The 24,960-nt window shown below is 42.8% G+C and overlaps 2 protein-coding genes across 2 annotated transcripts; both read left to right on the top strand.

Annotated features, from left to right (window-relative positions):
• Window positions 1–7,411: 7,411 nt before the first annotated feature.
• dusp2 (dual specificity phosphatase 2) lies at window positions 7,412–9,402 on the top strand (the record flags this gene model as incomplete). The annotated part of the gene is made up of 4 exons (XM_084054186.1): window positions 7,412–8,024; window positions 8,440–8,561; window positions 8,765–8,984; window positions 9,185–9,402. The coding sequence occupies exons 1-4, from the start codon at window positions 7,622–7,624 to the stop codon at window positions 9,400–9,402; spliced, it is 963 nt and encodes a 320-aa protein (XP_083910312.1). The 5' UTR covers window positions 7,412–7,621.
• Window positions 9,403–19,133: 9,731 nt separating this feature from the next.
• adra2b (adrenoceptor alpha 2B) lies at window positions 19,134–22,868 on the top strand. Its single transcript, XM_084055047.1, has 2 exons — window positions 19,134–19,278; window positions 19,482–22,868. Exon 2 carries the CDS (start codon window positions 19,491–19,493, stop codon window positions 21,081–21,083), a length of 1,593 nt encoding a protein of 530 aa, XP_083911173.1. The 5' UTR covers window positions 19,134–19,278; window positions 19,482–19,490; the 3' UTR covers window positions 21,084–22,868.
• The last annotated feature ends 2,092 nt before the right edge of the window (window positions 22,869–24,960 follow it).

The raw sequence follows: 24,960 nt of genomic DNA, 5'->3' as shown, positions 1-24,960 counted from the left end.
GTGTGTGTGTGTGTGTGTGTGTGTGTGTGTGTGTGTGTGTGTGTGTGTGTTTGTGTGTGTGTTTGTTTTTGAAAAAACACACACACAAAACATTTTGCACTTCCGAAATCACAAAGAAAAACGAATAAAAGGAATATCAGATTAAAAGAGAAAAAATAGAGAAAGTAATCTAAACATATCCGAAAAGGAGTGAGATGAAGTAAAACTTTTAAATTCCCAGCCCTTTTATATCTGTAAGTTAAATAATTACTCGCTGACTTCCATGCTTCACATTATACCACTCACAAATACACCCTTCAATTATATATCAAAATGTATATCCTATATAAATATATATATATACACACACGTACACACACATATACATCCATATCATCCATATTATCAGTGTGTGTGTGTGTGTGTGTGTGTGTGTGTGTGTGTGTGTGTGTGTGTGTGTGTGTGTGTGTGTGTGTGTGTGTGTGTGTGTGTGTGTGTGCGTGCGTGCGTGCGTGCGTGTGTGTGGTGGTGGGGTTTTCATGTCTGCCTGTTTGGTGTGTGGTTGGTGTGTACAACACATTTTACAATGTTCGCCTGAACATCCTGTCACGAGTGTGTGAATGTGTGTTCCCAGGCTCTGATGCTGGCTCCTGGCTGTCCATGTGCGCAGGCTAAGAAAAAACATTAGTCTAGTAATCCTGATCCAATGAATGAAACAACAGTACCCCTCCCCCCTCTATCTCTATCCCTATCTCCATCTCCTGTCTCTCCCCCTCCCTCTCTCCCTTGCAGAGTTCCATGTGTAGGCAGAGGAGAGAGGTCAGGCTGTGTTGGACTGTTTCCTCCATCAGCATGGTCTGGTGTTGGAAAGACCACTGAAGCCTACATACAGTATCACTGGTCCCCTGGAATGAACAAGGTGCTGAGACTCTGTCTCACCTCACAACAAAAAGAAAGAAAGAAAGATATAATTTTGAAAAATATAATTTTGACTAAAGCTGACTCTAGCTGTATAACCACGAATATGGCATTTACTCCTCCACACTTTCTCCATCACTCGTGGCTTCCGAGTGAAGCTGGCTGAGAGTGTTTAAAGCTCTGGTTTTCAGGCGTGGTGCTGAATCAGCTGCGTGTGAACGGACGGGGGCTGCTCGCTTCAGGACCAAACTGGAAACATCTTCCCCTGAGTCACCTTCCTGCTCAACAATAGACCATAGAATGTAAACAAATGTTGTGTCACCAACTGAGGCAAAAGGCCTCCTCCTGGTAATCTGATGCTTGATTTATAGTTTGTCATAAATCTAATTTGGGTTAAGTAGCCACTGCGCTTCTCCACTCCAGGTCTGGTGAACCACAGTACTGCTGGTTTTCACTCAAGCCATCTCATAATCTCAACCTTTCCTACGCCCCCACCCAGCCTCCACACTTGTTGCCTGCCTGCTTTACATGACCTTTATAATCAAGTAAACTGTCACATAACTTTTTGTTTTACCTTTCTTATCTTTTTTTAAATATATTTGTATTCGCTGTCCTCTGCCCACCCACACTTCCAAGCCTCTCGTCATTCTGCCCTCCCTGACCACTCGTCTTTTCATGCCACTAAACACCTGCTGCAGTCTGTCTCCATTGTGGTCACCGCCCTGTGTCTGGCAGGCAGCGTAGGCCCTGAGACGGTGAGTGAGTGCAGCTGAGGAGCTACTAGTAGGAAGTAAATTAAGCACGCGTGAAGACGAGAGAGATGATACAATACAGAAGCCATACAGTACGTGACCAATGAGATAATATATTATAAGATATACTTTATTCCCACAAGGGAAATTTGTCTTGGGCTCCAAGTCGTTGCATGATATACACACTAGCCGGCAACATCACAAAACACATAGATCATAGATACATGATACACTCAAGCTGCACACATGAGCTTAAATTCACATGTTGAGAGTGAGGCAGTAGTTTATTGAAATAACAAAATAGTAAAAAGACAATAGTGTCAAATAATAAACCCAGATATAATTAATAAAACCATATAATAGAATCACAATATCTTAGTCCCCATCATCACCCGTAAACACGCAACAGGTTTCAGGTAAATATGCAAAGGGTACTTTTTTGCTATAATGTTGAGGAATCAAAACCAACAGCCTTACACAACAGCTGCTGTCTAATTAGTACCCAATGAGTCATGGCATGAGTCAGCTTTCTATCAAATATTCAAATTCGGAAACCTCATTCCTAGAACAGAAAATATAGTTATGAGACCACAGCACGCACACACCCCAGCAACAAACTGCTTGGCTTAACACACCATCAAAAGCCAGTTGGCAAGAACACATCAGTAAGCTGACCCTGGCAGGGACACGTTTTGCCCTGAATGGAAGGATGGTGGCAGCCACGTGGGAGAGTGCATGATGGGAACAAGGGATGGGGTAAATCTCCCACATTACGTCTTTTTTCCGCAGAGATTAATATTCCCAGCCACCCAATGAATCCCTGATAATCCCCCAGTGAGAGTGGGGGAGGGGTGGAGGAGTGAGAGCCACGTGCACCTATTTTCATATTTATTTATTTATGTATTTAATTTATTCATTCATTCAGAGAGACTGAGGCGAGGGCAGAGCTTTCCACTAGTGATGCAATTTTGCTCCAGTCCAGAAGCACTGTGCTCTTGTGCCCTGGTCAAAAGTTCAAAACTATGTCTCCTTTTCTTTAATAAAATTGATTAGTCACCCCATGGAGACTTGAATTCATGGATATGTTTTTGTTTTTGTCGCATTCCTAGGTAGGCAGCGGTTCCGGTGTATCTGTACCTGTTCCCTGTATGTACCGGTAGGAGACACAAAGGAGACTCTTTGTGTCTCCTACCGGAATTGTTGCCGGTCATCAAATTATTGGCTTCGGACAAAAACAAAAAAATATCCATGAATTGAAGTCTCCATGGGGTGACTAATCGATAGAAAGAAATACATTTTGGGGGTGAACTATCCCTTGAAGTGACATATGGGATTTATTTATCACATGTGGTCTGGTCTGTTCCAAAACACTTATCTCACTATGATCACTGTTGTTTTTATACATAATATTTGCTGGCCAGTATGTTTATGACACCAATCAATGTGTCACTCCCAGGATGTAAACCATAGCGTTGGTTAACTCAAATCCTGTGCTTAATTCTGAAAACTACAATAATCTTTGTAGTATGTATATATTGTATATATGTCAGATACTGAAATGACTCTTATATGGAACTGAAAGTTATCAATTGATTTTGCATTAGTCATCCGTCTGAAGCAGTCTTTCAATCTAGAATCCCCATTCTATTATTGAGTCAGGTCGTATTTACAGGGAGTTTCCCAATACACTCTACTTGTTTGAGGAAAAAGTCATTGATGATGAACCAGTTTGAACATTGGACGTTGATGAGTATTAAGCAGGGATGTACATGTATACTCAGTTCTCCAATTCAGCCTCAACAGCAGTTTTACAGTTTTTCTCAATTGCTAAGTCACTTCGCATGAAACTGTGATCCACCTACAAATGTTAAGTAACTACTGTATACAATTTCTTCATCAATTTCCTTTATGTAATCATCATTCTTTCTTACAAATGTCTTTACAGAATTCAACAACAACCCTGTGCTGGTGGCAGGGGTAAAGTCTTCTCTGTCATAGTGAATATGGTTGTTGTCAACAATGCCATACGATTAGAAATTCAGACAGCAGTCATTCAGGACCACAATATGTTTACCAATGTCAAAAGTTGAAATGTAGTCACCGCTGACTGAGTCCCAACAGAAAAGTAATAGTGAAAGAGATAAGATACCACCAAGTACAGGTAAAGGGGTTTACCAATGACATGTATTTTCTTACAGTAAAGGATTACATACATGCAGCTGGAATATTTTACAATGTTTTTGTAGCATTTATAATGATCTTTAAATAGCTGGAATTGTGTTTATTTATGTATGTGCATGAAGCAGGCTTCAACCTGTCAAAGGTAAACAAGCCATTGTAAATGTGCCAGGTAAAAGGGTTGCCAAAATAACCATGTGTGCTGCAATCTCCAGTGAGGGTGTTCTTATCCACATTCCCAGAACATATTAAAATACTAGAAAGGAATATTCAGTGGAGTGCAAATCTCCACGAGAAGGCACGGCCCTCCCTACCTCCATCGCTGTGTCTGCATGTGTGGTGAATGATGGCAATGTTTTGCTGTTGTGCGCGTGTATGAAAAGGCACAGGACAATGGGGGGAAAGGCTATAATAAAGGATGCTGATTGTTAATGCCCTGTAGCAATTATGTTTGCGCAGGTCCAGAATGGGAATACAAATCAGGGCAGGAATATAAATAACAGCGGGCCCCATGTCTGTCCAAATAGACATACAAACCAAGAGGCATGGCCCTATCACCCCCGATCGTAGTGTCTGTGTGGAGCATGTGATGACATTGTTTTGGCATTGTGCATATTTATGAAAAGGTACAGGACATGTCTGGAAGGCTATGACAAAGTATGCTGATTGTTAATGCCTTGTGTCAATTATGTTAGTACTGAGCCAGATGAGAACAAAAATCAGGCCCATATCTGTCCAAACGGATGTATACAAAATAATAAACAAGTTGCAGCAGTCAAGTGTGTCATACAGTTGATTGGCTAAAGTGTGGTATACAGTTTAAGTTGAGGCCCCTCAACATGTGATTCAAATTTGTGGTTGATTGGATGCTGTGATCATAATGTATTTTTTGTAATGCCACATATCATTTTGGAAGCCAATTAAGTAGAACGTGTCCCTTCCTGCTTCAAGATGTTCATTGCACGAACCGAGGAATCCAAAAGTCAAAATTGTGAGTCTACGACCTACGATTCAAGACTTGTAGGCCAAAACATGAAGTGGGATATTATTCAGGATACACTTCAATACACTTCCTTGCCTTGTTGGCAACAAGACATTATGCGGTCGGTCTAATAGGTTGTTTATGAGATTAGCTGCAAACATACACAGACACACAGGGATGAAAATGTTATCTCCGCCTCCGGCCCTGCCTTCAGCCTGGGAGAGATAATAAAGTAAAGCCTTTTGTTGCAGTTATTGCTCCTCAGGGAAATGCATTCTGCTTTAGTCTTCTCTTTAAGGCTTTCTTTTTAGGAAACAAGAATACAGGCCATGCTGTGATAGAATGTTTATTGGCCATAAAGTGTATACTGAAGTATCAAAAAGCGGCACACACACAAAATGGGTGGTAGCCATATTATAGTGTATTGACAGTTGAAGTGTATATTGTGCCAATAGGTATGTCTCAATTCAGGGGTTGCGTCCTGAATTGAGACATACCTAATGTCTACTAATGATTGAGAGAAATAACTTAAATTTGACATGACAAGTTGTGCTGTTTTGGTGGACATATTACATTTTCTCATATGCATGCATTCTATGTTGTGTGTGTGTGTGTGTGTGTGTGTGTGTGTGTGTGTGTGTGTGTGTGTGTGTGTGTGTGTGTGTGTGTGTGTGTGTGTGTGTGTGTGTGTGTGTGTGTGTGTGTGTGTGTGTGTGTGTGTGTGTGTGTGTGTGTGTGTGTGAGGGAGGGAGGGAGAGAGAGTAACAGGTGGGTGGATGCAGAAGGTTGAGGATGAGTGACAGGATGTGTGTGGTAGTGTTTCCTGTTTGGCTGACATGAGGGAGGACCACCAAAAATGAGAACACATTCAACTACTGCTAAACTTTGTGTGTGTGTGTGTGTGTGTGTGTGTGTGTGTGTGTGTGTGTGTGTGTGTGTGTGTGTGTGTGTGTGCGTGCGTGCGTGCGTGCGTGCGTGCGTGCGTGCGTGCGTGCGTGCGTGCGTGCGTGCGTGTGCTTGAGCGTATCATGCAAACCTAAGAGTGGGTTGAGAATACAGTAAATGTCTGCTCATCAACTCTACTGACAGCCATGATTAAGTGAGGGCCAGAGTGGTATGAAAATGCAGCATCAGCAGTGACTGAGGGAACATGACACATTTGGAGACCTGCTGAGGGAAGAGTGGGAAAGGGAGCATAAGGGAAGTTGTGTTGGAGGTTTGAGTGGGAGAAATACAACAGAGAGAGAGCGAGAGCGAGAGAGAGTGAGTGAGTGAGTGAAGAAGGGGTTGTGGGTTGAAAGGAAGTGAATGGGGGCTGGGGGGGGGGGGGGGGGATTTCTCCTGTAATAAAAACGACACAATAGGCTAACCAACTTCCTCTTCCTCATTGGCCAGCAATGAACCCAAATATATAATCACCCCCTCAGGGAAAACAGATAGGACCTGACAGGGCCCTCTAATCCAGAGGATAATTAGTACATCCAAAACCCGGGAAAAGGGGGTGAGTATACAAACTGTCACAGTACTACCTCATTATCACTTCTGTTCTGTGCCTCTGGTTTTGTCAGAGATCTAGTGTGTGACACATCATGGCAGAGAGACACAGACAGACACATGCAGACTGAAAGAAAAGGGGAAGAGAATGCAATCAGAGAATTAACAAACAATTATCACATATGTTACAAGCACATTTGACAAATATTGGGGACTATCTTCATAGTTAGACTATATGTTTTATTATATTTCATGGTGAACTAAGAACAAATGGAAAACAGAAGTAAAAGGGAGTATTATTTTATTACTACAGCAGTAGTAATCTACACAGAACAAAAATAAACATGTCCCAGAGAGGTTGAAGAAAAATAATCTAGCGCAAATAATAGTTTACCAAGTCCCTTGGGGTTGAGTTTTAATGGAGAAAAACGTCATTCAACACAAAAACATGAGATAACCCACAGAACCACGTGCGTGGTAGGAAAGTCACAATACGTCAATCTCCATATTTGGAGTACCGGGACATTTACCAACGACCAAATATGACTGTTCCGCTGTGACGTTGTTCCTTCAGTGGAAAGAACTGGGTGTTACCAGAGTTGCCAGGTTTTATGAGAGAACCAAGCAACCAGGTCTATGAAAACAAGCCCAAAAGAAGCAACTAATAGGCCACATGGCTGTTTGAAAATAGCAGTGAAATAGCGGGCTGTGAGCTTGTAGATCTGCTATTTTCAAAGAAAAATCTTTTTTTTTAATTGAAAATTGTGGAATATTTCCAAATCCACACAAATCTTTTATGGGGTCCCTGGCACAAAATAAATTCAGAAGGGGGGGGGGGTCTGCGGACAAATACATAATAATTTGACATGTAAAATCAATGGTTTAAACAACATTTAGATTACAAGCCCAAAAAACGCAAGCAAGCAACTTTACAGAAAAACAAGCCCAAAGTCGCTTATAATAAGCGGACATGGCAATCCTGGGTGTTACCCTACCCTGGCTTACCAGAGCCTTGTGGCCCAAGCCCAACCCACGAATCCCCGCCCCTCAGCCAGCTGTTATCAATGAGACAAGTGAAACAATCAATTTAGAACAACTCTGTCTGAAGCTGAGCAGCGTAGTAGTCACTGAAGTATACACAGTACAATTGAAATTTACAGTAGCCAGCTTAGAGTTTGTAAAGATTATTTCTATTTGTAACGAAAACCCAACAGGTAGCCTAATAGCTTCTTTTTTTTTTCATCCACATTTACACACCACTGCCCACACAGTTTAATTTTATTTCTCTTTTTTTTTGGGAATCTAAACGTTTTAAACTATGAGTTTAAACAGTGAACCGCTGGAAATCGCAGGGAATGAACTGGTTCATATCCTCAGGACTCCTCAGGACCAGTACACCTCCTCGGGTGGATGTGTGGTGCTGGACTGCAGGCCCTTTCTATCATTCTCCTGGGCACACATACGCGAATCGAGAAATGTCAACTGGAACTCGATGCTCCGCCGCAGGTCAAAGAGCTCAGCGGTGTGTCTGGAGTGGCTGGTCCCGGACAAGGCCCTCCTAGGAGGGCTGCGCCGCGGGGACTTCTCGCCCGTCGTGGTGGTGGATGAGAAGAGTCGCTGCGTGGGTGAACTAAAGGGTGAGAGCCTGGCCAATATGCTGCTCACCTCGCTTCAAAACGAAGTCCGTGGAAACTCCGATGTACAGATCTGTTTTCTACAAGGTAAATTAATGTTTTGTTTTTCTCCAAAAAACTTTCTGCAAATAGTCTATATTCAAATTAATGACATGTTTGTGCTCCTTTAAACCAATACAATATTGGAGCTGAAATACTCCCAAATACTGAAAAATAACTACTCGTTTATGTGATGTTGTTGCATATTATTGTTTGTCTTTAAATGTTTCAATTAATTGAATACCCCAATGGAAACAAGCCATAGTGCTTTCTTGGGTTTATCCTTTTAGCATCCTTTTGTATGGAACTTTAACTCTTTTTTCCCCCCATCAAATCAATTTCAAATCAATCAAAAATGCTGCCCACTATGTACAAAACCATTAAAAATGAGCCATTCCATTAATCACACAGTAGGGTAGACTTGAGGTTTACCATTCATTAATATGGTATAATTTATTTCCAGGTGGCTTTGAAGGATTCTCAGAGGCCTATCCAGACATGTGTTACACTTCACCCGGTAGTACCCTTACTACAATGGAGCCGGAGCCGATGGTAACAGGCCGGAGCACACCATTATATGATCAGGTCAGCAAAAAAAATCAATATGTTGGTCATAATCCTATTACACTTAGGCATAACAGAAATGTTCATCAGACTTAAGACACAAGGCCACAAAATTCAACCTGAAAGACCAAATGTGACAACCGAAAGTGAAACTTCAGTCTTGATCTTATAATATCTTTTGCCACATACAGTATGGTTAATTGTATTGATTGTTTGATACACAGGAGGGTCCAGTGGAGCTGCTTCCCTTCCTGTTTCTGGGAAGTGCCATCCATTCGTCTCGCAGGGAGACCCTGGCAGCGGCAGGCATCACGGCCGTGCTCAATGTGTCCTCGTCCTGTCCCAACCTGTATGAAGGGGAGCTGATGTACCTGAGACTGACTGTGGAGGATAGCTTGGCTGCTGATATCGGAGCCTGCTTTTCAGAGGCTATTGCCTTCATTGGTGAGTACAGCATTCCCCTTCAGTCTACAGTACATAGTGTAGCTCTCTGGCACTATGCTGTCTAATCATAGATTTGGGTGGAAAAGACCTGTTGTAGTGACTATGACACTGTGTGACTGTGATCTTTAAAGAAAACTGGGCAACCCACGGTGTTGTCATTAGAGCTTCATTGATAAGCTCCCCTCTCTCTCTCTCTATAGAATCTGTGAAAGAACGTGGCGGCCGGGTGTTAGTGCACTGCCAGGCGGGTATCTCACGCTCAGCCACCATCTGCCTGGCCTACCTCATGCACGCCCAGCGCGTCAAGCTGGACGAGGCTTTTGACTTTGTGAAGCGCCGTCGCCAGGTCATCTCTCCAAACCTTGCATTCATGGGACAGTTGCTTCAGTTTGAGACGGACGTTCTCTGTCACGCATGAGGAAGATTCAGGGGAGGGGGGAGGGGGGGGGGGGGGGTGGGGGGTGGTACTGCAGGCACAGGGAAGAAAACACACAGAACTGTATCCGTTTTTTCTTTTTCTTTTTTTAATGTTGTGTAAACGAAGACGTAATGGTTATGCAGGGGCCGGGGGTTTCAGAGAGACCTATACCTATAACGTTACGTCTCACACTTTAGATTCAGAGCAAAGCTGCTCGTTGCTGCTATTACCACACGGCATGCAGTTCTGGATTCTTACATGCTGAACAAACTGAGAAACTATTATTGCAACCAACTTTGTTATGGGATAACATAGACACAACATGAACTGACTGCTGTATGACCAGCTGAGCTGTGTCAAGGTCGTTTCCATTTGATTGTGAAGCAGAATGATGAGAGTATGTACTGTATTTCCTGAATTACGTGTGTGCCTGATAGTGTTTTGTGTGCCTGGGTGCTTTGAGTGGATGTGAGCAAGTGTACAGTCTCTGTACAGTTTTGTGCCTGGTCTTTGAGGGTTTTCTATTTCAAATACCCAAAAGGTACCGAGATAGTGATTACTGTGACGTGATCTATCTTGTTATGACAACCACTGTCTTTACATACTTGTTTTACCCGTTAAAATACAAAGATGCACTTATTTGTGATGTCATGTTATTCTACTGCACCACAAGAGACTGGAAAAAGACCTGTCAACTTTTTAAATTTTAAATGTTTTTATCTTGTACATTATTTTTTTTACCTCTTATTTATTATCTTTTGTGACAGAATTGTATTTCTTGCTGTCTGTTGCTGCACTTTATATGTAAATGAGTATGGCTGTTCTCATCCCTAGTCAAATTAAACATGCTGGAAAACCAACACATTCTCAACCACAACTTGTCTGCTCTTTACTGCAACTTTGTATTTTCTGCCATTAAAGTACCATATCCTGCCTTATGTGTAAAAACAAACACAAACACTGGTACAAGCGGAGGAAATTGTTTGATCTCGTGCTAATTTTAGTCTATAATTTTAATTGTGTTAAGTATTTGATCCTCTAACAAAACATGACTTGGAAACCCTTGTTGGCAAGTACAGAGGTCCGATATTTATGCGCAATTTGTTTTGATGGCAACAAATTGTATAAAGAATCTAGATAATTGTTTCCCAGTTCTTAGTGGTCAACATGAAACGGCAGAGCTAGCTGACATAAGCGTTAGGACCTCTTAACGGCTTTGTTCACAGTTTGGAAGTGTGTAAACCACACACTTGTACATGTATATTCTAAGCAGTATTGATTGTCACCATCCAACTGACCTGTTTTATCTTCATGTAGCCTACTATATATTGCAGTGGTGTGCCATTTGAAAAGCCTTGAGATTTTCTGACATCCACACATTACGATATATACTGTATAGCTTACAACTATACAAAAAGTTATTTCTTTTAAATGTGCATACTTTCCCAATACAGAGGAAAATTCTATACCCTTATAGTGTTTCCTTTTTTCTTCCATCAAGGAACTCAATATGTATACAGGTGTGCTTTGACTTGCCCATTGGTGTGCATTGGGCACAAAAAGTTTGAAAACCACTACTGTAGATATATTGACTTGGCAGAAGATAATATAATTGCTGTTGGCAGAAGAACAGAGTCCATGACTAAAATACTTACAAGCAACACCAACAATAGCCTTTTGACATTTTTTGTCACATTCATGCCATATAATATAACAAACCCTGAGTAAGACAGTAATTGTCGAAACGTTGGTTTCTTTTCATTAAAACTTTCTGCATCGTGGCTAAGAGTTGTGCGGCCTCATCCTTATCAACATATAATATACCACAGCTCCAGTTGAAGTAGATTTTTTTCATGTGACCTTTAATCAGCTAACATAGCTCATCTATAATAAGCTTCAGTAATCATTGGAGTTCTACCAAATTGTCCTATTTTGCTGGCATTTGCTGGCTGGTCAAAGAGACACAGGATTTTAAATATATTCAGACTGAGTAAACGCATCATATGTACCCAGCAGCGCTCTCAAATAAAAGGTCTTCCATATGAGAGCTGGCAGCCGATTTATGAAATAATAAATCAAAACCTCCTTCATCTCACCTTCCTATCTTAATTATTCAGTTCTGTAGACCCTGCCTTCCACCACAGCTCTTTGTTAACTATTATCCTGTATTTTTCCACCGGTTACATGGCAAAATATTAAGTGTTAGGCCTAATTTAATTCTGAGTGTGTAAAATGTGACCTGTGAGTTTCCACGGACATTTTTTGTATGTTTTTTTGTATGCTGTTTTGTATTTTTTTTTTGCACTTGTTGTATACACTATTGTTACCCCTGCTTTTTCCATATCTATGACTGTATCTTTCCAAAGTGGGCTTGCAGAAAGGCATCTTGGGTTAACTTATGAAAGCTATATTATGGTTTAAGTTTTGGACTGAGGTTAAGATGTTATTGACAAGCAGAAAAAAAGCATATTTTTTTCTATGCATATCTGAAATCAGATTTATTTAGCTTTATCTTTGTTTCACCCTTCTGCAATTAGCAGACATTCATCTAACAAAAATATACATGTCTGTTTTCATATTGGGTATTTTTAACTTTGGTGGGATTTCCCTTCAACACTGGCTTCCTGGTTTGATGGGAAACAATGACATTTTTAAACAAATCTCATCTGTCACGGTCAAATCATGTAGGCTACACCTATACAGGCGGTTGAGCCTGTTTATTTTCTAGGAGAGTGGGCAGCTGTCCTCTGTCTTCTAATTGATTGAAGACTAAAGATGGTAAAGAAAGGAGGGCATCTTTGTCTGTCTTATAAACCTCTTTCAGTGTAGTGTTTAAAACTCCAAAGTATATCCTATGTTTAGTCAGTCTCAGCTTTCCTGTTGCTGAGGAGAGTAGAGTATCCACTGCTCACTCTCCTTTAAAGAAAGGAAAAGACATGGCAGGAGTCAGGACTTTCTATATTAATCCATGTTAAAACCCACTTTGTCAAATAACTTTGGCCATGCTGGGAGTTTCCCAGGGAAGCACACTGCCAGGATAAAACATTCTCTGTTTTTGTGTGTTCTGTGTTAACAAAACAGTAGGCTACTTGTTCTCAGAGAGTCAGAGACAGACCAAGAGATCCATCACTGGGCAAGTGTGAATGTCCATGACTAGTTTATGGTTATACAGCGCTCTCCAGTGACAATTTTAGGAATTACTACAAACCAAAGTTTTTGTATTATCCAGTAGATGACGCTATCAGACTGCTAACCATGCTCGACTAACCTTCCATTGTAATTTGTCACTATATGAATTGCCCAAGTCTTCACCTCAAGTGTTGTGTGTAGGCCTGCATGTGTTTGTAGATTTTAATGTGCCTGCCTATGTAGGCTTTACACACTCATACAAAAACGTGGGCACTAGAGAAGAGTGGGCACCAGGAAGACTGGGCACTGGGAAAATGTGGGCACCCGGAAAAGTGGGTACTTTGTGGGGGGAAGAGTGGTCACCTGAAGCCTTGGGATTCATGTCCACAGAAAGTGTTTTGCATGTGATAAAGACAGTATTATTTATTATTGCTATTATTATTTTTTTTACTTTGGCAGTTGCTGGAGTGCTGTTATTTACGACCTGGCGTTCAATGTTGTTTCAGCACACACTTGTGAGCTAGATTTGTGAGTAGATTTGCTATTCCCCCCCACAAATTGTATGGAGTGGATTTCCTGCTGTAGCCTAATATGTAGGGTGCAGTGGGGATTATTAAAATCACGTGTCCAGGGTTTGGCGAACAATAGACCAAGCAATTGTAAATGTCCACTCTTTATAGTGTTCAATTTTCCCGGTGCCCAGTTTCCCTGCTGCCCACTCTTCTGTAGTGCCCACTCTTCTCCCTCCAAAGTGCCCAGATTTCCCTACACAAACACACACACACACACACACACACACACACACACACACACACACACACACACACACACACACACACACACACACACACACACACACACACACACACACACACACACACACACACACACACACACACACACACACACACAAAGTCTTACACTGCATAGCCTGATAAATATTGCCACAGTCTAATGTTATCAGGCAATCCTGACGCCACTTTAATCTGGAAACAGAAAGTGGGTAAGAATTGAGTCTGCTTATTAGTCTTCACAATGCTCACTGCTGGGGAGGCACAACAACGATACAGTGATTAAACAATCCATGTAGGCCACACAAAAGTAGGGCGGACAACTGTGTGCTCTACATGCTGAAGTTTTAGATGGTCAGGTAGAAATAATGGACCAGTCTCCACACGTGTGTGTGTGTGTGTGTGTGTGTGTGTGTGTGTGTGTGTGTGTGTGTGTGTGTGTGTGTGTGTGTGTGTGTGTGTGTGTGTGCGCACGCGCGCACGCACAGGCATGAAATCATATATATATATAAATACAAACAGAACTTAAGGCTGTACTTTAGTGAGTAGAGCCAGGGGGCGTCTAGTAATCAGAAGGTCACTGGTTCGCCCCCCAAACAAGTGGGGGGGCCCAAAAATTGTGAAACGGCACTGAAATGTATCTGGTTCTGTTATAATCTGCTCATGTTGGTCTTCCTCGTTTTGGGAGACGTCGTCCCCGCCCCCCTATTTTGTTTACTGGTTAATTAAAATCTTTCTGCTGGTTTACTGACTCCTTGGAAATTGTCTTGAATAAAATATGAGCTTTAATTAGAGCATGCAAATCCCCATGTCTTCTCAAAATGTTTTGGTCTGGGCAAGACGTTGGACTGAATCAGTTTCAAATAAACTTTAGGCTATTGACAGACAAAAGTAGCCTACATCAATGCTGAGTGTTAATATATCCATTTAACACTGACAATGTAGCCTACTAATGCACCAAATGGATCACTATGCATTACAGGTCCATTTGGTTTCATTTGTGTACACTCGTAGTTAAATTAACACTATAATATACAGTGTTATATTTCCTATATCAGTGAGCTGTGAGTGTGTGCGTGTGCACATGCGAGGGCATGGATTCATTCATGTTGGCTATGCCATGCGTGCTCTGTGTGTGTGTGGGGGGGGTATTTGGTGTGGATTTGGTTGTGTGTATACGTGATTGTGTGATTGTGATCTGTCATTCAGTGCACCCATGTAAAGTAGGCTATTTCATTCATCCAGGTCCACAGTAGTCTATGAGATACATGGGGCCCCTATCGAAGTGCTCTCCCTTGTAGCTCTTCCACCGTCCTGCCGGCAGGTAGATGTCTCTCTCCTGCTTACCGGGCTCTAGCTCCGGAGCCACCAAGGTCTCATGAAGCTCAGTGAACTTCTGCGCTATCTCCACAACCTTTGGATAACAGCAAAAACATAACAACATTACACTCAGGTTAAATTAACACTATGTGAATATTACAGTGTTATATTTCCTATATCAGTGAGCCGTGAGTGTGTGCATGTAAGGGCATGGATTCATTCATGTTGGCTACAGTAGGCCCATGCGTGCTGTGTGTGTGTGTGTGTGTGTGTGTGTGTGTGTGTGTGTGTGTGTGTGTGTGTGTGTGTGTGTGTGTGTGTGTGTGTGTGTGTGTGTGTGTGTGTGTGTGTGTGTGTGTGCGTGCGTGCGTGCGTGCGTGCGCGCGAGAGGCAATAGACCCGGCGGCCTTCCAGGGGTATGTTTGTCCGCTGTTCTAATAGCAATGGGTGGACTTACAGGCCCATGAGAACAACTACAGAGAGCGCTTTAACATCAAGCAGCAGGACTTTGTTTCCTCTGGTGATACAGCCTAGGACACACATACCCACGGACTGGTTGTTGGAGGGTTTCGACAACTTGGGATGCCCAAAGAGGCAGAAAGGCTGGCAAAGTATTGTGCTGTCTCTGCTGCCATATATGGCGGAGAGGCCGCTACTTGTGCCTATGGAGTGCTGAGTGATATGCGTATTGTATCATGAGGACATATCCATGAGTTTGTGAATGTAACCTTTACTGCACCTAGAATATTTATGTCCTTGTATGCTTTCCCTGTGTGTGGACATAAATAAATGTGTGTGTGTGTGTGTGTGTGTGCGTGCGTGCGTGCGTGCGTGCGTGCGTGCGTGCGTGCGTGCGTGCGTGCGTGCGTGCGTGCGTGCGTGCGTGTTCACTGTGTGTGCATAACCTTGGCCTCCGTGGTCCTTGTGCACGCCCCCACCCCTCCGGAAACCATTTTCAATGTTTCACATAACTACAGTTCACGAAAACATAGACACTTGATTGAAGTGCACTCTCCAGCTAAAAGCTTTATTCTCTTTACCCCTTTATATTGACAATGTGTGGTGTGGAATCGTTGGGGGGAAAATGCACCTAGCCATTATCGGCTGCAGTTTGAGGTCACATAAATGAATCGAGTGTTGCTTAGAATTGTCATTCCATGGGTGACTGACTGGGTTTCTCTCACTAAACGAGCTGCGTGGGGGAAGCACTACAAAAGCAAACAAACATGGACCACCTACTCACACACCATTCATAATAATATGTGTATGCGACGCGTGCATGTGTGAGTGTTTAGCCTATGCGAATTGACGTGGGAGAGGCCACCTGCCTACCCAGAACACACCATCCCAGTAATATTCAAATTGTATGCGTCTATATAATGGACAGCTTAATGTGTTTTTGACTTGCTAATTGAACATCAGCCACTTGATCTTTTGTTGGAGGGCGAGTCGTGAGTGGGGTTCTTTGTGGGGAGGGGGTATGCAACAAAGGTGTGTGTGTGTGTGTGTGTGTGTGTGTGTGTGTGTGTGTGTGTGTGTGTGTGTGTGTGTGTGTGTGTGTGTGTGTGTGTGTGTGTGTGTGTGTGTGTGTGTGCGCGCGCGCCTGCGTGTGCGTGCGTGCGTGCGTGCGTACATGCATGGGTGTGTGGGTGGGTGAGAGAGAGAGAGAATATATAAAGGCCGGGTGAGGTGCAAATAAAATACTCAGTGTTTTTGTATATGTCTTTACCAATCTGCATAGTATATGTTAATACAATTTAACTACGTCTGCTGTCAGGTAGGACAGTTAACATTAGCAGCTGGACAAGTGGTATAGGCTACTGTCTGAAACTCCTAATGCAATATCCCCCCTGATGTTTTATTGGAAGAACAGTAGAAATGTGGTCTCATGTTGGAGACCCAGGTTCGAATCCTAGGTCAACACACATGGAAGTTATGGATTGTGGCTTTAACTCTGAGAGCGTACAAATGTAACCAAATGGGGTCCATTTGGTTACATTTGTACACTCTCAGAGTGTAACGGATAAATGAACACTGAGGATTTTGCCATGAATGCACCTGCACACATACAGGCTCTCTGTGCTCAGTGCCTCAACGCCTGCTTGCCCTTTGCTCTTTCCCTCACACGGCAGAGTCCTGGTAATATGCTCATGTAGTGTGCCTTTGCTGCTGTTTCCACTTCAAATGAGGCAGGATGCCTGTAATAAGTAGCCTAATGCAGCCATCAAACAGAACACCTTATCTGTCCCTTAAAAGGTTTTAGACGTGTGCATGTGCTTTATTTGTCTTGGGCCTGTGTAACCTCTCCCCTTTTCCATATTTTGATGATGTATGGTCCTGGAGCTGAAGGAAGTTATAGGCCAATAAAAGCTGATGAAAGTGACCGTCCTGATAAGCAGTTCACCACATAGTAAATTCCCTTTAGAATCAGAATCAGAATTGTTTGTATTGTCAGGTATGTTTGCACATACAAGGAATTATAGTCACAGTGCAGGTTGATGCATTTCACAGAAGCAACCATATGGATATAAAAAAAGAAATTGTACTAATATTTACTCAGAATACACAGATATGAGTATAAATAGCTAGACATTAAAATATGATTGGCAGTATAGGCTATTGTACGACGTACACTATACTGGTCCCTGAGTCACCTCCCTGGTCCACCATCTCCTTTTTAAGTTATCATCATCAATTGTGTTGTATTGTTTGTCTTGTTGCTTGTCTAAATGTTGATTTTTTTTTGTGATTATCCATTTGGCTTTTTTAGCGTACAACAGTGCTGTCAATAACTTATAGCAGCACTCAGTGTTAAACTGAAATTCCTAATTTTGCACTGTATGTTCTTAGAGCATGTATGTGACCAAAGCCCTACACATAGCCTGCTACATGAGGATGATGATCATGATGACATTTCATATTGGTGAAGATGGTGATAATGGAGAAGGAGGCGGAATAAGAACATGAAGAACATGGGAAATGGAGATAGAGGAGTAGGCCTTGTATACAGAGCATATGATGGTGGTGGTGGTAACAAGCACACAGGATTATACATCCATATGTTCCATAGTTCCAGCAAAACATAGTGCTAGTTTTTCCCGAAGAGGCCAGCCATATAACATCTGATGTCAGCCAAATGACCTCAGCTGGAGATTGCAGAGTCCCGTGGAGTTAATTGACCAAAGCTATTGCCATTTATTGCAGTATATATAGGCTTATTGGCACTGTCGCATTGGGAATAGGCTTACATTCGCTTGCAGTGTGTGTGTGTGTGTGTGTGTGTGTGTGTGTGTGTGTGTGTGTGTGTGTGTGTGTGTGTGTGTGTGTGTGTGTGTGTGTGTGTGTGTGTGTGTGTGTGTGTGTGTGTGTGTGTGTGTGTGTGTGAGAGAGAGAGAGAGAGAGAGAGAGAGTGAGTGAGTGAGTGAGTGAGTGAGTGAGTGAGTGAGTGAGTGAGTGAGAGAGAGAGAGAGCTAGGCCCCATCTATCTCGCTCTCTCTATCTCTCTCTCTCTCTAGTGGTTGGAGAGAGAGAGAGAGAGAGAGAGAGAGAGAGAGAGAGAGAGAGAGAGAGAGAGAGAGAGAGAGAGAGAGAGAGAGAGAGAAAAGAAAGGGTCCCATGACGTTGGTGACAACACGCTGACATCACTTGGTCCGTGAAGAGATGCGGGGGGAGTTGAGAGACGCTGTGGTTATAGGCGCTCTGATGCTGCTGCATCTCTATGAGGATGAGGCTATGGGATGAGGAGGTTTGTGATGAGCGTCACAATCAGGGGCGTCTCGTTGAACTTTTGAGGAAACAGCCGCGCCAGCACAGAGTTAGTTTAGGCAGCACCACACATTACGCGCACCGACAGGACCAGGAGACAACTCATGAGACGCGGTTACTATTGCTGTCCTGCGCGGATCATTCATTTCACAACTCATTAACAAACGCGATTTAAAAAAAAAGTCAACGTATCTCGCGTCAATCGGGGCTTTTAACGTGTATTTCCCCCCGGGTACTTTCCAAACGTTCGTGATGTGTGGATAGCAATTTGGCAAAGAGTGTTCCACCGCTTATTATAGAAACTGGACATCAAAAGAGGTTTGGATATTTCTTACATTGAAATGCTATAATTATAGAACTACATACCGTTATTGTTTTTTAATTTATTTAACCGTTCCATCTGCATGACAGGAGAGCCATGCATGCTTACGCACGTCTTCAGTGCAAAACGCGCTGAAGGTGCAAATAGGCTATAATGCCGTTCATACTAATTTGAAATGTCGTATATAGCTCCATCATCTCGATGGTCTGACATTTTAGGATATTAATATTTATTTTCCAATTTTAAAATGTCACAGAAATCAAACCTCAAAGCAGAAAATGAAAGCTTTTTGTGCGCTAAATAAGTTTTAATTGTTTGGACTTCATTTTAAGTCTGCAAGTGCTGGTTCACAAAGCTGTAGGCTACATAACGGGAAAATGCTGTGAACATTTCATTGCAACGATTTTTTTAAATTCAAAGTCATTGTCTTGACGCATTACGGACTATTTTGAAAGATTAAAATGGAATTAGAGGACCTGCCGTGGAGGACGCGAGAAAGCTAACCTTTGACAAGAACAGAAGGAAAAAACAAAACAAAAAACAGACGAGGTAAATATCACACTTTTAAAAAATAAAATAAAAACGAATTATAGCCTATAGCCTAAAGGGCAACATTTCTAATTATGAAATACTTTCTTCCTGTAAAAAGAAGAGCTGTCAAACTAATTATTCTAAACATGTCAACATATTTTCATATTTTTTGTGACAATCATTATTTTATTTTATTTTTAAAATAATCTTCCAAATCCTAGGCAAATCCGATGGCCTCAGTTATGGACAGTGGTTGCTCCATGGAGCTGAGTGGCTGGAACAGCAGTGTCAGTGTGAGACCCTCCATCCCCTGCAACCAGAGTGTGGTGAAAGCTGCCCCTTACTCCCCTGAAGCCACAGCGGTCTTTGCTACTGCCATAACGCTCATGGTCGTCTTCACCATCGTGGGAAACATCATGGTCATCATTGCCGTTCTGACCAGCCGGTCACTTCAAAGTCCACAGAATCTGTTTTTAGTATCACTGGCTGCAGCTGACATTTTAGTGGCCACTCTTATCATTCCTTTCTCACTAGCCAATGAGCTGCTTGGGTACTGGTACTTCAAATCTCTGTGGTGTGAGATCTACCTGGCGCTGGACGTTCTCTTCTGCACCTCCTCCATTGTTCACCTGTGTGCCATTTCACTGGATCGCTATCTGTCAATCTCCCGAGTCACCTATGGTCGTCAGCGGACCTCCAAGCACATCAAGGCTGCCATCATAGTGGTGTGGCTCATCTCAGCCATTATCTCCTTCCCTCCTCTGCTGTCGCTGAACAAGAGTGAGGTTGGACCTGAGGAGCGGGAGAGAGGACCTCAGTGCCAGTTGAACGATGAACGCTGGTATATCCTGTATTCAACCATCGGCTCGTTTTTTGCTCCCTGTCTCATCATGATACTGGTCTACGTAAGAATCTACCAAATTGCCAAGCAGAGAACGAGGTGCCCACCGGGAGAGCCCAGAAAAGATGGGGTGGGCTGCGCCACCCCCATTCAGCCTCAGCGGAACGTCCATGCCAATAGAAACGGAGACAGCACCTCCCCTTCGCAGGAGAAGACTTCCAATGCCAGACCACCGACCCTCGCCATCACCCCTTCTCCCTCCCTGAAGATGGACAAACAATCCCCGTCCTGTGATAACCCCACCCCCAATAACCTCCTGCAACCCCCATCCCCATCCCCAGCCCTGACACCCAACTCTCTCACAGTCTCTCCCCATGGCCCTTCACCCACCTCTGTCTCCCCCTCAGCCCCAGCTGCTCCGCCTCAGCATTGCCCTGCAAAGTCCAAAGCGGAGGGTAAAAAGAACAAGCGAGCAGCAGGAAGGAAGGCTGACAACAACAACGGTGACAGCTCGAGCAATGAAAGTGACATTGAGCACAGTCACAGAGAAGGCAGTGTCAGCACCAGCACAGCAGGCTCCCCGGCAGGAGGGGGAATTCACTCACCAGCATCGGCCCATCACTACCGGGACATGCTAGCCACATCTAAGGGGGCTCAGCTGGTGCCTGAGAGGAGATCTCAGCCAGAGCCTGGAGCCGCCAGGCGTAAAGCCATGGTCAACCGGGAGAAACGTTTTACCTTTGTACTTGCGGTGGTGATTGGGGTCTTCGTGGTCTGCTGGTTCCCTTTCTTCTTCTCCTACTCTCTGCAGGCGGTGTGCCCTGACACCTGCACCATCCCTGACCCGCTGTTCAAATTCTTTTTCTGGATCGGCTACTGCAACTCCTGCCTCAACCCCGTTATATACACCATCTTCAACAAAGACTTTCGTAAAGCCTTCAAGAAGATACTTTGCAGCAACACTAAGGGCACGTTCTACTAGATGTTGTGTGTACTGAATAGACGCTAAAAAAGAACAACAACCACTGTAATTTCAGGGGTGTTGGAGAAGACTTTGTTTGCTCAGTTGTCACCAATATCACAAAGGGCTGCTGATTCAAAATGTGTAACTGTGTCCATTCCATCATAATATTCAGAAGTGGGAGGGCGGGAGGGGCACTGTTTAAATTACACTGTTTGTGTCTCAACTGGGATTGAGAAATGCCAGCTTACATTCAGTACACACATCATGTTATACTGGAAGCAGACCTACAAATGGGAATGGAATCGAAGTATTGTATGCTGCTTCACCTGTGTTGCTGACATTTTGTAAGCATGCACCAAATACTGAACAATGCCAGGATGCAGAAGAGAGTGGGTTCTCGGTTTACTGAATGTCCTAGGTTTTTAGCAGAGCTATAAAAGATTGTTGTAAAACATACTGTAAGCGAGATGTGGGTACGTAAAAATCATTCTGTCAGCAAAGTGAGAGGTGAGAAATCAGATACAAGACAGTAAGAATGTCAGGCAAAGGCAAAAGCACACCACACAAAATTCAATCATGATTAGCAGGGCTGACAAAGTTTTTCTTAATGATTAAAATACGTCAGTATGAATTTTGTCCTCAGTTTCATTGGGAAATGAAAAAAGAAAAAAAAAAGGTGATCAAGAAGAAATTACCTCAGATACCTGTGAGCCTAAGGCACCTTATTTATCAGTACAGAGCATGAGGAGCACACAATGCTAGTGATGATTTCTTTCATCTGCAGTCTCCATTTATCTGGCTGCAGGGCCAGCATGTGTTAATCCCAGATTTTATCTGAGCAGGCCGACAACAACTGAGCTTGTCTGCAGATCCTTACGGCAGCAAATAACTCACAACAGCACCCTCTCAAACTGAGCTCATGGGATTCCGCTTTGAAAGACACCTTTGTACACCTTACCCATGGCTTCAGTAGGTCATGATATGGACAGCCAGTATGTCCTAAAACATTTTATGGGCTCTTGGTACCCTCACTATCACCACAACCCACCTCACAACATTATTGAAATACAGAAAAGCCATACGGTGTCGCATGGACTCTTTTTTGGCTTAAGAATGTGAATAGAAAAAACTAAATGATGGGAAAAGGACAGAGTAAAGGAAAACACTTTTAATGAAATAGAAAACAGGAGGTCTAAATTGACCATTATGTTTTCTTCTTCCTAACACGATATGGACCATCGACTGCCTCATCGATGGACTGGACTAAGCAATCATCCCCGCATCACATTCACAGAAACACTGAATGTCTGCCTCACATCTTGAACTGCCTGAAGTGATGGTTATATACTGTATATGTGTACGTACGTAATTGGCGGGAGGGTGTTACAGAATGGCAGGCTGTCCACTGCAGAATGAAAGCTATTTGAATCTTACTACGGTACGCCTGATTTGTACTTTGTCGTACGATGGTGTCGCATGCCGAAATTTGCCCATATACAAACTCACAACACGTTGTTTCTGTGATGTGTTGTGAGCTTGAGATCTTCTATTTTTGGCTGCAACACTGTCGTACAACAAAGCATAGATTAGGCATAACACTTTATAATCAAGAGTTGATCTGAAGCCATGGCTCATTACAAGGCACAGCTCATATATAGACTTTTAAAACAGACATAAATCACAAAGGATACATGCATTTATGGACATGTTATGTAACCCACAGTTATGTCTCCATGAGGTATTTTGAGAACTATTTTTTAGTCACTATTTGACTGATTGATTTGGGATATTGCTTTGATGCTGAGAGGCACTGATGCCTTTTATTTCTCCCACAAAGAAACTGATGCTCTGTGGGTTTGTCCTACATAAAAGAGTGTCTAACTGTGAATGCTATACTTGCATATAGACTCAATGGGACAAGGGCTGTCAGCAAAGACAAGTGTCTAATCTTGTCTAATTCTGCTGACCTGTATGCATGTGTGTGTGTGTGTGTGTGTGTGTGTGTGTGTGTGTGTGTGTGTGTGTGTGTGTGTGTGTGTGTGTGTGTGTGTGTGTGTGTGTGTGCGTGTGTGCGTGCGTGCGTGCGTGCGTGCGTGCGTGCGTGCGTGCGTGCGTGCGTGTGTGTGTGTGTTTGGGGGGGGGGGTGAGAACATGTTCATGTGTATGGGTGTACATAGATACTGGCTTGTGCAAGAGAGTGTGTTGTTTGTGTGTGGGGGTGTGTGAGGCTGGGTGCGTGTATGTGTGCGTGTATGTGTGTGTGTGTGTGTGTGTGTGTGTGTGTGTGTGTGTGTGTGTGTGTGTGTGTGTGTGCGTGTGCGTGCGTGCATGCGTGAGTGTGTGCGTGCGTGTATGTGTGTGTATTTCTTTATGAGTTTGTTGAATGCATGTTGGTCCATTTTTTGTGGCAACAGCATGCCAGAGTGCTAATCTTTTTCAACTCAGTTCTTCTCCAGGGAGTGTCAGTGCCTCCTGGATGCTGTGAGATACAAATCTATTATGCCTAATTTATGCTCCGTCGTAGATTGGCTATTTTCAGCGCACAACACTGTCATACGACAAAGTATAAATCAGGCTTTACTGCTAAGATCAGCTAATTTAATATCCTGGGATATAGCCTAGGCAAAGGTGAACATGCTCGATGGACAAAAGTGGCAATATTAAAAGCTCATTATATGGTATGGAGAACACATTAGGGTTAGAGTCAGCATTAAATGAAATATGTGGAGTGCATGGCTTTTTTGTCTTTACCCTCGAGGGACCAAAGAGCCTTAGGACCAGCTAGACTCGATTATAAATGCCTCCGTGCTGCTTTAATAAAGCAGCATTTGATAGATGGTGTATGAGAAAGATTGAAAACGCTTAATTATTTATTTATTAAAAACAATTTTCTGTTTTCTGCATATTTATTTTTTTGTTCCCTGTTCCTAATTGTACATTAAGTTAAGATGGACAAAGAGCAAGAACATTGTACAGATTCTTTGTTGAATAATGTTTTCTCTTTTCTTTTGTTTTTTTTTTCTTTTGAATTTTTTAACTATAGGCATTGAGTTGGGGACATATTTGTATTGAAAATGAAATATGTCCATAATACAAAACCTGCAATGCAATGTGTATTGTTGTCGTTTCCTCATGGTACTGTAAATTGCACAATCAAAAATACAAGCACACTCATAAACAGACTATTTTGTCAAACATAGCTACAGAATACTCCCTCTCATAGTGTTGCTAGATATGTAACCACATATGAAATTGTCAACTGGACTTCTAACCAGTTTCAACTATAATTTTGGGGCTCTGCAGGACAGCAAAAGTACAGTCTGTGGTAGATAAAAACTCTGACATTAATGAAAAAAAACAACAACCCAATTGTCTCAGAGAACTTTGCTCTACAGTTGCTTCTCTGGCTTAACCTACTGTATGGTGGTCGCTTTTTCTCCACAATTACAAACAGTATGGCATCACAGTGTATGCAGGCTTCTTTCCGTAAATAGGAGACTACTCAATTCCTACTCCACAGCTTTACTGTACATTATGTGGTGAGACTGCTGCTTTGTTTTACAATATTGAAATATGGCGCTAAGGTGACAGATGCAGTTGTCTGTCCCTTATTAAACTTGATCTTTCCTCTGAAACCACCTGAATGCTCTCTCTCTCTCTCTCTCTCTCTCTCTCTCTCTCTCTCTCTCTCTCTCTCTCTCACTCTCTCTCCCATTTGGGCCATGACTATGATTTGAGCCGTATCATCTTCTATCCTCCCATCTGTCACACTCCCTATTCAGTTTGGAAATAAAGCACTTTGAAAAAGCACAACATTGTGTCTGTCTGATTTGATGGAATCCACAGCATCAGGAAAGTCACAGGAAATAAATAAGAGCGGAGCTATAACTACAAA

Source organism: Gymnoscopelus microlampas (assembly GCF_963454915.1).
Source record: "Gymnoscopelus microlampas genome assembly, chromosome: 4".
Lineage (NCBI taxonomy): Eukaryota > Metazoa > Chordata > Actinopteri > Myctophiformes > Myctophidae > Gymnoscopelus > Gymnoscopelus microlampas.
This window is presented reverse-complemented; position numbering and strand designations above follow the sequence as displayed.